General features: G+C 41.4%; 1 protein-coding gene across 17 annotated transcripts in view; it reads right to left on the minus strand.

Moving 5' to 3' along the window:
* The window catches only part of ptprk (protein tyrosine phosphatase receptor type K), a 114,397-nt gene that overhangs the window by 2,991 nt on the left and 97,762 nt on the right, over positions 1-13,644 (minus strand). For 3 of the 17 annotated variants that reach the window (XM_029002252.1, XM_029002255.1, XM_029002256.1), the window contains 19 exons: positions 12,994-13,154; positions 12,360-12,395; positions 10,993-11,004; positions 9,708-9,892; positions 8,153-8,240; positions 7,257-7,390; positions 7,100-7,117; positions 6,292-6,328; positions 6,093-6,190; positions 5,788-5,904; positions 4,897-5,051; positions 4,487-4,622; positions 3,872-4,021; positions 2,973-3,146; positions 2,082-2,099; positions 1,614-1,745; positions 1,099-1,224; positions 825-988; positions 67-202 (listed from right to left, as the gene is read on the minus strand). In XM_029002252.1, coding sequence (XP_028858085.1) covers positions 67-202; positions 825-988; positions 1,099-1,224; positions 1,614-1,745; positions 2,082-2,099; positions 2,973-3,146; positions 3,872-4,021; positions 4,487-4,622; positions 4,897-5,051; positions 5,788-5,904; positions 6,093-6,190; positions 6,292-6,328; positions 7,100-7,117; positions 7,257-7,390; positions 8,153-8,240; positions 9,708-9,892; positions 10,993-11,004; positions 12,360-12,395; positions 12,994-13,154 — 2,077 coding nt within the window. Of the gene's footprint in view, positions 1-66; positions 203-824; positions 989-1,098; positions 1,225-1,613; positions 1,746-2,081; positions 2,100-2,972; positions 3,147-3,871; positions 4,022-4,486; positions 4,623-4,896; positions 5,052-5,787; positions 5,905-6,092; positions 6,191-6,291; positions 6,329-7,099; positions 7,118-7,252; positions 7,391-8,152; positions 8,241-9,707; positions 9,893-10,992; positions 11,005-12,359; positions 12,396-12,993; positions 13,155-13,644 lie in introns of those variants that run through there. The other 14 variants (XM_029002259.1, XM_029002262.1, XM_029002265.1 and 11 more) reach the window with 11 other exon arrangements.

A 13,644-nucleotide genomic window follows, 5' to 3' on the forward strand; every position in this document is an offset into this window, starting at 1 on the left:
ACTTCTGGGCCTGTAGCCAGTATTTTGTGCTTTGACTAGGTGAACGGCTGGGTCATGTTTACTCACAGGGCTGTCCACCATGTTGGGTTTACTGTTCCTCAGGCTCTTGACCGCGTGGAAAACATCCACCACATTCTGCCTCTTGATCATCTCACACACGATGCTGATGGCACAGAACATCCCGCTGCGCCCACCTCCGTTCCTGCACACACGAGCGCAGGATGTATTACTCTACTTTAGGAGATACAGAGCCCTCACAAGTACAGCAGAGATGGCGCTTATCTTGTGAGGAATGCTTTTAAAAGCAAGTAGGAAGATCAGCATGTTAAGCACATACAGCTGCTGAATATAAATGAGCACAAAAAAACTAACTGTGCAGCACAGCATGCACAGTGTTGCCAGATATGTGACCATATCCACCCACAAATGTACTAAACCACATACTAAAAAAAATATTTAATTGCAATGACAACTATGTGTCAGCTACTTCAATGAGAAGCTACTTCCCTTTGGACTATTTATTTATTAGACATTTGAGATTCTTAACAGCCAATCTGGCAGCACCAGCCGGGTGCCATACACTAACCCAAAGGCACCACAATTGTATGAAATTATATGAAAGCTATTGCAAATAGTGACTGAAATATGACAAATATTATTCATTTTCATCTAGATTTTTGAGTTCTGTCTGGTAAAAACCAGCAGGTTCTGAAAGAGATTATTGACACGGTTTTACAGACTTATGCATCTAGCATCTAACACACACACTGAGGCTAATTTTTCAACTGATACATTTAAAGAAATTAGGTGTGTCCATTACTCACAGGCAGTGCACAATAGTGCGACCCTCCCCCTCTTCACACTCTTCCTGCCACTTGTCCACCTGGAGGATGAGTTTGAGGAAGGAACGTTTGGATGCTGGCACCTCCCTGTGTGCAGACCAGCCCAGGTATTGGAACTGTCTCACCATCAGATATCCCTCCTGTGGCTGTATCATCACAACACACAAAGTTCAACAATCAAGGCCTTTTTACTATTCAATTATAAATTACACACTGTGTTACATGTCATTCTCGGCATGACCCCTGGCATACTCACTCTTGTCAGGTTACATATCCTGAACAGTCGGCTGATGACGTCACAGTCCATGGAGCAGGACATGCATTCCACCTGAACTGGGCCGTATCTCAGCATCCCCTCCTCTGGCCAGTACTGGGGGCAGCCCTGATTGAAGAAAACAAGGAAACATTTTCTCTTTCTCCGTTTCTCGTATTGAGTGCATCACTAAACATACTGTACGTACAGAACATAAACATGAATGATTTTGGCCATGAATGATTTCGGTCGAGGGCTTGTCTAAACCACAATTATGTAAACTGTGGTTCTTCAAAGAGGCTTCTAACCTGAGGACATGAGTTGAAAAAACCTGACCATAAACATCTAAGACTCTATGGATAAGACATATCATTCATAAACTTCAGGTTACTACTGGTGAAAGTATATGGAATAAGTACATGGAGTTTGGGTCTTGGCACACTAATTACTTGAATCCTAATTACTTTAGTTTTAAAATACGATCTTGTAGAGGTCTGTTAGGAGGTCGAACCACTCACCTGTGCCAAATCGATCTCATTGAGCATCACTATAGACGTGCAGCCATAGTCATACACCAGCCTCCAGAAGTCCTTGACCGTGTTAGGCAGGGGGTGTTGGGTCACGATAAAGGCGGCGGGCTGTCTGTAGCTCTGCAAAAGGGTGACAATAAGAGCAACATCTTTTTTTAAACAAGAACATCTTCGTCCTACCACCAAAACACAGATTTAAAGAGAGTTCAGATTTCCATGATGAACAATATGTGGACACATAAACATGCAAAGACCATGGATACTGTCAAAAATGTTGGGGGGGGTGACAACGGGCATGTTAAGAAGACCAGGCATCCATGTTGTTACTCATGCATTAGCAACCTTAGAGAGGTTAAAAAAAACATGAGGTCTGCTGACATACCACTTAAGCCATGAAACAAATCCAGTTTTAGAGAAGAAGCAGTACTGACTGTGAGGTGAAAATTCAGAAATTACCTGGTATTCTTCTGACAGCTTGATTAGAAAAAGTCCAAGAGATTATGAAACGTACGAGGAACTGGTTTAGCATTTACCCTCCAAATTTTTCTTTGTAATTTTTTTGTATAAAGCTCATGGACTAGAGTGAGTTTGTTATTGAAGAATTACAAAAATTATCATCTCCTCATGGTATGGACATGACCTCCAGAAAATTATATCCTGAGATATGCTTCATAGCACCACTTGAAAGTGACTGCTTACACCATATTCACCATTTGGAAAAAAAAAAATTCTGTCAAGTAGTCAAAATATAAAATAAACACTTACCTCGCCCTTTAATTTTAACTAATTTAAAAGAATATTATTGGACTTTAAAAAAAAAAAAAAAAGGATTTATAATTTGGGCAGTGGTGGCCTAGCGGTTAAGGAAGCGGTCACGTAATCAGAAGGTTGCCGGTTCGAATCCCAATCCACCATGGTACCACTGAGGTGCCACTGAGCAAAGCACCGTCCCCACACACTGCTCCCCGGGCGCCTGTCATGGCTGCCCACTGCTCACCAAAGGTGATGGTTAAAAGTAGAGGACACATTTCGTTGTGTCGCCATGTGATCTGCTGCAGTGTTTCACAATAGCAATCACTTCACTTAATTCAGGACCACATGCACCACTATTTTAACTAAAATTATACAAGGATAAGGAATAATACTGAAATGATACATATTGCATAAGTAATACAGAATTTTTTATGAAATAATTACAGAGTAACTGTTATATTGTATATTGGTCCTGTGCTGTCCATCATGATAGAGAAAAAAAAGGGCAGAAGCTGGATTTGTCTCTAGCTTGCTGTTGTCTACAGTACGCACAGAGAACATGGACAGAGCTGCCGGTGCAGGGGGAACACTTACATCCATGAGAGCGGCGTTGATGTAGTTGCTGCTCTCGCCGTCGATGGTGATGAGGAAGGGCAGGCAGCGGTCCGGGGGGAGCATGTCCATGAAGCGGTTCTTCTCATGGTTGCGTGGCAACAGGGCAATGCTGCAGTCTTCGGCTTGGGGTTGGGGAGTCACTGAGTTCAGGGTCTGTGAAATGATAAAAAAAAAAAAAAAACATTAAAATATTAATATTACACCTCTAGTCAAAGGTTTTCACAAACATATTATTTTATGTGTCTTTCTTTGAATGTTATAACATTGTAGAATAAAACTGGAGGGTCAAAACTATTAAATACCACACAGAAGGATATGTTATAAACAAAGCAAAGTGTTTCGTATTAGAAGTTCTTCAAAGCAGTAAACTTTTGCATTCTTGGTGGCTAGACAATGGGGATGTTTTTTACAACAGTCCCGACAGAGTTGGATCACCTCATGTAGTTGGTAGGTAAAGAAAGACGATTCACAAAAAATACTTCTTCTGTTAAGAGTAAATCATAGGGAGGCAATGGGTGAACTTTTTACTTAGTCTACAGCCAATAAGCCTCGATTTCACATTATTTTGTTGAAAAACAAGCATAACATATTTTTGTAACTATTCTAAAACTTAAAAGTATACAAGCTATACTCTTACTTATCTATGAAATGCTATGACTGTTATACCCTAGGACACTAGACTGATTCTGTTTTAAAAGAATCAACATAATATCCAAAGTTATTGAACACAATTTAAGTTATTGAAGAATAGAATGTTTTGTTGTTTTTTTTAAGTGTGGTAAACACTGCAAGATAACTTGTTGTCCCTACAGATACATTAATCCCAGTTACAGCGATGATGTCCGTGGTTCGGAAGTAGTTTTACTCTCACACAGTACCTGGAATTCATCTTTGAGATGTGAGGAGTTGCTCTGGGAGTCTATCCTGATCATGTCGTAGTACGCCGCTTTAAATTCGCATGCCGGGATTGCCGTCTCCCCACAGAGGCAGGCCTCCAGTATGGCATCGTGAATGAAGATGTACTGCTCCTGCAAAACAGATGGTCAAAACTTTGGACTGATTCTTTTGTGTAAGGTCAAAGGCACCCTCAAAATTTAAATAAGCAGATAAAACAAGAAAAAAAACAACAATCTTTATTGATGTTTGTGCATATGATGTATTGACGGATGCAGGATTATGTCATCCAATTTTTTTTCTTTAGCAAAATTCATGTGGGCCCAATATTCTGAAATGTTCTATCTGTGGGTTTAGGTACAGGGTTGTTTCTATGTTTATGCCATCCTTCACTTCTGTAAACCTGCTTACAGTATCAACGTCGGGGTTGTAGGGAAGCCTGCAGGTAAACCCCTGGACAGTGCACCATCATAAATAGAAACACTACTGCGCTATATCTACACTATATCCCCTCTGACTGTGGACAATGACGAGGGTATCTGCAACCTTCATGGGAGTCACGTCTGCTGGCATTTGCATAATCAGCTGATTCCAGTTACCTCTGTCTGAACCATGTTGATGCGCCGGGAGCGCAGCGCCTTGACACAGTTGTAGATGTCGACCACGCCCTCTCTCTCAGCCATGTCCAGCATGATGTCAATAACGATGTAACACCCTGTCCTTCCTGCCCCAGCGCTGAGGAGGGGAGAGAATAGGAGGGTGGGGTTAAACACCACAGGAGATGCATAGAAAGCTGTCTAACAATAGCAAAAAAGCTCCAATTCTCCTGCACAGGCAAATACAGAACCACATCCTGTTGAGACAGTCGCGTCCCTGAGTGGCTGTTACTGGGTTTTCTGAAACCTACTCTTGATTGCTTCACAAGCCGGCAAACACCAATCATTTCTATTTTTAAGCTTGAATTTGAAATAGCAAAAACCAACCACACGTGTGTGTGTAAAAGCCATACCTGCAGTGCACCACAATGGGGCCAGCAGTCGGGGGGTTGGACATTTTGACTCGGCGGATGAAAGAGAGCAGGCCAGTGGCGTGGTAGGGCACTCCGTGGTCTGGCCAGCCAGTGAAGTGAAACTGCTTTACCTCCCTCAGCTCATTAAAGCCCCTCTGCGGCGGAAAACAATACAGGCCCCACAAAAATTTCATTGCAATTCAAATCTTTACATTTTACATTTACAGCATTTATCAGACGCCCTTGTTCAGAGCGACTTGCAATCAGTAGTTACAGGGACAGTCCCCCCTGGAGACACTCAAGTGTCTTGCTCAGGGACACAATGGTAGTAAGTGTGGTTTGAGCCTGGGTCTTCTGGTTCAAAGGCGAGTGTGTTACCACAAGCCTACTACCACCCTGTGCTATCGTCATCATGTACATATCAAAATGCTGAAATTTGTAAATTTAAAATTTAAAAACTATTGGGTACAAATTGTTATGTACTGTTCTTACAGTGGGGTCAAAATGTATTTGGAATTCTGAAACACTAATTACATTTAATTTGATCTGTTGAATTGACCTTGTGACCTCATTGGTAAATGAGCCATATGTAATATATCTAATATGATATACACAGTACACAAAAAGGATTCAACCCGTTCAACTAGCTGAAACATTTGGAGTAAAGCAGCCACATCTAGCAGTTCTTACCTATATGACATTCAATACCAGTTAGCTTTCACAAACTAGTTAGGGTTAATCTGTTCATTAACACCTGTTAATTCCTATATAAAATATTTTCATGGGGGCTCCAAGCCCTTTGACTGTGTGTTTACAATGACATTGTATCCATCTGTGGCACATTCTGTAAGCTCATTCATCATATGCATTAATGTTACGTCATGCACTCACCCTCTCCAAGGTGAATGTCCGGACGACGTACTCAGCCAGTGGCTCCACTTCGACAAAAGTCACTTTGAAATCGCCATAGACCTCCGCGTCATCAGGCCAGTATTTATAACACTTCACCTACAACACCATGAAACTACTTACATAGAGAATGGGAGCCAGAACAAATGCACTGCGTGCTTTCAAATAGACATTTTCCCCCAAAAAAGGGACAAAACTACCAACTACCAGGCCAATTCTACAGGTATAGTATTTGGAAAAAGAGAACAAATAACAAGACTGTGGAAGATTAAGGTCACAACACATACCCGTCCAACTTCCACCAAGTTGGTAACCATGACAATGCAAGCAGACTGTTCTTGCCAGATCATCCTCCAGAAGTCATACACAGTCTCATGCACAGGGCCTGTTAAAATAGAAATCAGACACATATGTATGCATATGTAGCCAAATCCTCGGCTTCATATATATATATATTTATATAGTTTAAATTTCATAAATGTTTACCTTGAGTAGCAATGTAGTGACTTGGCCTCTGATAGCCCTAAAATGAAATAAAAAATACATACACATATATAAATAGATAAAATAAAACATGCCAGCACTAGATGAAAAGGACTGACTCAGTGACCTGGATTATAGTCACTTAATTAAAAGCAAAAACCTTGATCTGCACTAATAACGAGAAATCATGTAATTAAAACTACATTCCAGGAAGAAAAACGCACACAATCACTGCAGCAAAATCATTACTTCATGCAGAGCATGTAAACACTCCACACTCACTAGTTTCACAGGGATGCCTGCCTCAGCTACGAGTTCATGAAAATTTGCAGCGCATAAAACATTCATTCACCGCCCATATTTATTTTAATAGTCTTTCAGTTAGTAGTTTTTACATAAGCTAAATGCTCTCTGTGCATAATTCATTGTCTATTTAGCCACTAGTGCAAGATATAAAGAAGATATACAGAAGCTAAAGCTTGAAGTGCTCAGTCAGCACTCATCACATACAAAGATAAAACATCCCAAAAGCATTAAGCTTGCCTTCTCCAAACCAACAACTCAAGATCAGAGACAACCACAGGCAAGAGGACGATGAAATGGCAAAAATAAGGCAATGACCACAGCATGGAGTTAAAGAAAAGAAAAACACATATATGAGGGTGGTGATGAGGATGGTGGTGGGGGCGTCTTATGCCCCTGCATGCAGATGTCTGTTAGCGTGCCATAGGCGAATAATTAGAGATGGAATGTAGGGAAGGTGGGTATGACAGGGCACAGGGGGGTTTGGGTCTCCTACAGTGATACTTACATCCCTGTACAGCCAAATCTACAGCCCAAAAATGATAGGCAGAGTGAAAGAAAAGCACAACAATGTCAGTGAGTACAAGCACTTTGAACAAAGAGGAAAAAAAGAAAAGCTGTATTCATATTGTTGACAAAGAGCATGCATAGAAGGCCTCACATACGAGAGAAGGAGAGATGTTTCTCACACGTTCGCCAATGGAGGAGGCATCGCCACTTACGTCAATGTAGTTGGCGTTGATGTAATCGGAGGAGGGGTCATCTTCCGATGGCTGCAGGACCACTCTAGAATGATCATCTACAACAGGACACGCGTTAGCATTCTCAAAAATGCACACTGTGCACCATGTCACATGACACTGCATCTTGCCTTAACATGAATAGTACTCGGATATTAACCATTCCCTCCAGGATTTGTTTTGGAATTGCTGCAGTGTGTGTGTGTGTGTGTGTGTGTGTGTGCTTCCTACCAATTCATAAAAAAATCATAGGCAACTTCTTCCATTGAGAAGAAAGCATGGGTCACAAATGTCAATCCTTTTTTATTTGTACAGTGCTTTTTACAATGTGCATTGATCGTCAAACCACCTAACAATAGACCAGTGCTCAAGAGAAAAAAGGAAGAAACATTGAGAGGAATTAAGGTTCAGCAGGGGGAACCCATCCTCCTCTAGTCAGCACTGGATTACCCTGGGATGTTCATGTCAGGTCACAGATGCTGTGCAGTGTGAGCTGGGATTGCTAGGATGTAGTGGCTTGATGTTTGCATGTATATAGGTCTGTTATGTTTATGTTTTTATGTGCACAAATGTGCACATTCAGTCTGAAATATTGCATGGAGGTTGGCTGAATTAATTTGTGTTCTCTGCATCACAAATCCTGGAGGGCCGGATTTACCCCATATGAACCAGAATAATCGGGACCATGGATAACTCTTTTATATTATTAACAGACCTACACCTAATTAATGCAGAAACTACATTAAAGAAAGTTAAAGAGTGGATGTCTGTTGGGTCCTGCAGAGGTTAAAGGGTTTAATACGTCCAGAATACAGACTTACAGGCAATGATGTTTCCATAGCGATTCTTGGTCCTGTTCTGTTCTTTTTTTGCCACATCCCAAGAGGCAGACTGCCCCTCAAAAAAACTCTGCATCCAAAAAAAAAAAAAAAGAAGAAGTGAGTGAATGGAACTGAAACATCGAACCCAGTGAAGGACCTGACTCGCATGGCTTCAGTCACTCGGCATGGTTGCTGGAGTCATTTCACAGCATGGAAAGGGGAACTAAGTGCACCTTACGAGGTCACTGTTGTGCACCGACAGCCTGTGCAGATTAAAGAAGTGGGTGTACAGAGTAGGCCGTGGTGACGAGGCCCTTCACCGCAAAAACCTTGAATGCTGCGACCAGGCATTAACATTTGTGTTATTGGTATTCTCACAGTTAATAAAATGGGGGGGAAATGTAATCCAAATGAAGTTCAGCCAGGAAACAGTCAGTCAGCAGCCATGTGTCTTCTTTTGAAAATAACAAATCGGCCCTAAAACTCCATCAATGCCCGTCTCCATTTGTCTGTCTAGGGTGAATATGTGTTATGTGTCTGTCTAGTGTGAATTTCGCACCCGTGTCAGACTCACGCAGGAAGTAGACAAAATGCATCTGCATTAACTGTATGAATTATTTCAATGCATTAAATGTTTACAAATTCAGTTTTGACAGCCCATAATCCTGCAGTGAAACAGGTCGGAACGTGAGCCCTTGTTAGTACTGGAACGTTTTTTTTCGGGGTGAGATTTGAGCAGTCGGGTGTCTGCAGGGAGAGCAAAATGCAAACCGCATGCTTACAGGAAACACTCACAGGGCCTGCGGTAACGCATCCAACTCGACAAGACAAGAACTGCAGTGCACCGACAGGAAGTGACATCGCGCTTCATCTCCTGTCTGAATGTAACAACAAGAGTGCTGAAATGAAAGCCGAAAAATTTCAGCTCGGCCGCGATTTCCCAATTCAACGCGTGACTTTATCGCTTCGTTCTCCCACAGCGGCCATAAAGACTTGTTGCCAAAAAGAAAAGACAGATGGGAAGACTACAGAGAGTGCACCTAAGTGTCTTTTTGTAGTTTTTACTGCTTGTGCTGTGTTTTTGGTTGAAAAACTGCAGCCATAAGGTCAATAAAAAAACGTTAAGGTGACACATTACTGCGTCAGGCTTTTCTACCTTTTAGTTACTTTAATTATTTACTGACCCTGACTTATTTCTTCAGACCAGTGTCTGGAATCTGACCAGTCTGGTATGAATGATATCAGTATGTATGTGCATGATATCAGAAAGTGTACATGAACCTATGTACAAATGTTTCATTTGCGTTCATTACATAGCGTGTGTTGATTGACTGAATCCTGTCTGATGAATAAACTGCATCTGGACCTAAATAATATGCTTCTAAGTTTATATGTATCTATATGTACTGTATGTATTATCTGAATGGATGGTAACAGTGCTGAGGGTCAGTGAATGAGCTATCGTGACTGTGTGTACATATCAGCGCTTCCCAACAGAACAGAAAATAATTGAGAAGCACTGGTATATACGAACGCGTGTAAAATTCATCAGTACCTCATACTCCTCCTTAAAGCCGTAGCTATCTGAGGTCTTCATCAGGTTAATGTGCTGCAGCAGGTCGGCCACACGGATGGCCGGATGCAGCTGCCCTGTCTGGTACGGTGACTCGGTCCCCTCGCAGTGGTACCGCGGCACGTCCAGCAGGCGGCTAGACTCTGCGGCTGTGGTGTGATTCTCATCTGTAGAGAGGGAATGGCGCAACGTGTCACTAGTGACTGGAGAATAAAGTGTTTCACTCGCCAGTGGCTCAAGCTCAGGACTGACCAGGACAGAAAAAAAAACTACAAAGTCACACACTACAGCAAATACACAGCACACACAGTATTTACTGCCATGCACACATTATATTGAAACAAATTTAGAAGAACATCCTGGATGTTCTTGTAAAAAATGCAAGCTTCATACATTATCAGCTGAGCTACTTGGATAAAGTTACATCTTACGATGGAAAAGTATGTAAATAGCATACATGTGTATGGGAGTGTGCTTATTTATGTATATTGATTAATTAATTAAGCAATAATATAAGAATATAAAATATAAACCGCTTAAACTGTTGAATATTATATAATAATAATTTAGAAATTTAAAAATTTTGCCCATAATTGTGCTGCGTTTTTAGTATATTGCCTGAATTATAGTCATTAAATTAAGTGTCAATTAAATATTTGAATATATAAAACTACTAAGAAATAAAGTCAGATGAAAAAAAAAAAATTCTCCTTGGGAGTATAATTGTGAAGATGCATAATATTGTGTAACATGAATAATATTAATTGTGATATTAATGACATTAACATAAACCATATTAAATGTGTGTGTGTATGTAGGGGTCCCCATTTAGCTGCTTGCAAGATTTACACCCCCTTTAAAGCCCGCCCCGCCTGGCAGGAAGCCCACTGCCCGCTGAGCCGCGAGCTCTCGGGTTTTCTGCTCGGGTGGCTTCTGAGCTACGGCCGCCTGGCCCCCATTCATCAGATGGGGTGCGGGGGATCGGGGGAAACATACAGTCACATTAACCAGCCCGGCGAACCACTTAACAAGAGTGCCATTTACTGAAAGAAAGGGCACATTAAAGAACACGCACAAGCCCACAGCTGCACACACACAAGAAGCTACACGTGTGCAGTACATACACACACATATAAAAAGTATGCTCCAAAGTATTCTTCATCCTTCATACACAAGTCTTGGAAAATTGTCTGTTTATAACTTTTAACTTTTCTTTACTTTCGATAGAACATCCCACAGTTACCCATACAACAGTAAACACACTTACCCGTAATTGGCACTTTATAATAACGTCAGCAAAAGGGAGAGAAAAGTTTTTTTTAAGAATGCGTTTAGAGAGTACACACAGGGAAAAAGTCTACTCGACTTTTAACTTGTGTCATGAAAGAATGCAGAATTCAGAATGCCAGGTATGTAAATTAAAGGCACTTTGTAACACTTATATGAGAGCTTTCAGAACCACACTATGAGCGTGCACAAGTGCTTACAAAGCATATGAACACTGCATGCACAAAATGTTGTAGCCTATATAGAACATTGTACAAATAACTTCACAAAAAATTAACAAAATGAAATGGAAAAACAAGGAAAATGAAAGGCATAAACAATGTGCTGGGTGTCACGAGGGACCCATCACTGACAGAAATCGAAAGGGCGCAGGGATGCTGCTGGTATCTGCGACTGCAGTCTTTCCAGTGGCACACACATTTGCATGGTGCTTCAACGTGCAAAAAATCAGACCTGATGAGTCACCCTTTACCCTAGTTCTGTCAGAAAGGGAACATTGTACGGATGGGACAAACCGAAAGTAACACATCTCCATGTGCGGTTGGACGACATAAGGTTAACGCTCAGATGTACGCTTGTGCCAACCCAATGATTTCTGAATAACAAATAAACAATATGCAGCTTTTTCAAAAATTCAATAACACGCAATTATTACAAAATACTTAAAACAAATATATCTGGCTGGTTTTCAGTAGTTTAGAGTCTGAAGTAACACATGATTTAATACTGGTTGTTGATCAGGTGGCATCATGAGCATCTACAGCACACTGACATTCATCTAGCAAGCTTAAAAAGGTGCTGGAAGGGTTAAGTATTTCAAATGTTTTCTCGTGACAAAATGTCCAAAAAGGCAACTTGATCCTGAGCCTGTACTATGATTCCTGCCTGTAGCCGGTCTGTGAAGAATGAACCAAATCGCAGCATTTAGTCCTTAATTCATGAGGAGCACTTTTTATGTAGATACCTGGCTGATAAATTCTATTGTAGGTAGTTCTTTGTACCATTGTATTAAATCTTCTATAGAACACAAATTTACTTATTCCTCAAGTTCACTTAGTTGTTCACTAGGTTAAACTGTATGATATTTATGAGCTTAATATCGTGCATCTAAAAAAAGAGGGTCAATGATCAGGGAACAAGAACTTCATTATTTTCTTTCTTCTTTCATTAACTTAAACAAGGTCTCCAGTGTGGACTGAAAAGCCTGCTGTACTGAATATAGACTCACACACACACACACACACACACACACACACACATACAGATGATGGAGGACTACAGAGAATGGAGGAACACTGCATGCTAGGTAAAGGGGAAAAAAGCCCACTAAAGAGGTCAGGTTCTCACCGAGCACAGCAGTTGGCACGAGTGGATCATTTGGCACTGTGAGGAAATAAAGCCGATAAGGCAAGATTGAAGAAATCATTCCACAGTAAAATACCCTCCCTGGAAGACACATGCAGCTGCTCACCTCGGAGCTACAATAATCCATCAAATAACACAAAAAAGAAGAAGTCTACAACAAGGCAGTCATTAGGCCCGAATGGCAGAGAACAATTATGGACCACGAGTCATAACAGAAAATCTGTGATTTGAGTGGGTGTTCGGATTTCGCGTTAAGTGATTACTAATAGCGTAACCTTAGCAATGCCATTTTGAAAAAAAAAAAAAAAATGCTGAGCCATTGTGAACAAATTTGCAAGACATTTCTTGTAACGATACAGTACCTACTTTCACATTCTGTAAGATTTTATCTCTCTCTAAGGTCAATTACATGGAAAAATGTCACCAGAGCTCACAGGCTGCAAATGTGAACTTGAACTCAAACAACAGGTCACATTCTCACACATACTGGGAAAGAGACAAAAAGTCCCCCCACCCTGCCCCCCCATCGCGTTTTAAAGGAAAGTTCCTCCCTGCGGACTACCGGCTTCGTGGCTCTCACACGTATCATGTGGCGGGGCGGAGCGGCGCTACTTACACCTGTTGCTGAAGTTGTGCGAGTCCATGAACGTGACGGACATGGGGTCCTCGGCATGCACCGTGCTCTGGTCGGCGTAGCTGCGGTCCATGGCGTTCACCATGTGGGTCATCTCCTGGCGGGTGGTCCCGATGGCATCTTTGCGCTTCTTGGCGAGTTTCCTAATGAACCAGACAGGTAGTTTTTAGAAAAAAAATAAATAAATAAAGATCACTTTCAAAAGATCATAAAATCCCCATTACCCACACGGTCACACAGAGGAAAGAGAGGGGGGATGGCTTTAAGGAGCGTGTTATTTCCATGACAACGGAAAAGGAACATTTACACACAACGGCTCAGAGGTCCCTGCATCGCTAACAGAAAACATGAAAAGGGTTCTAGGAAAGAGCCAAACTCTGACCACCAAAAACCCAGTGTGTCCATAGCAAAATACATAAAATGAACCAACCAGGAAAGAGTTTGCCATAAATCCTCCCCAACGTAGCAATTTAAACCCTTTGTGTGTTAATATATGATTGTGTAAATGCTAATAAGGAAAGTGGATTTTTTAAGGCAGAAGGTGAAAGTCGAAAGTTGAATGCTTCGCGGTGTGGTGAAGTTCGGCCCCGTCATGGCCGCATAATACAGTGCAGGCAACTAGGACAGAAGCAA

The sequence above is a fragment of the Denticeps clupeoides genome, chromosome 14, assembly GCF_900700375.1.
Source record: "Denticeps clupeoides chromosome 14, fDenClu1.1, whole genome shotgun sequence".
Lineage (NCBI taxonomy): Eukaryota > Metazoa > Chordata > Actinopteri > Clupeiformes > Denticipitidae > Denticeps > Denticeps clupeoides.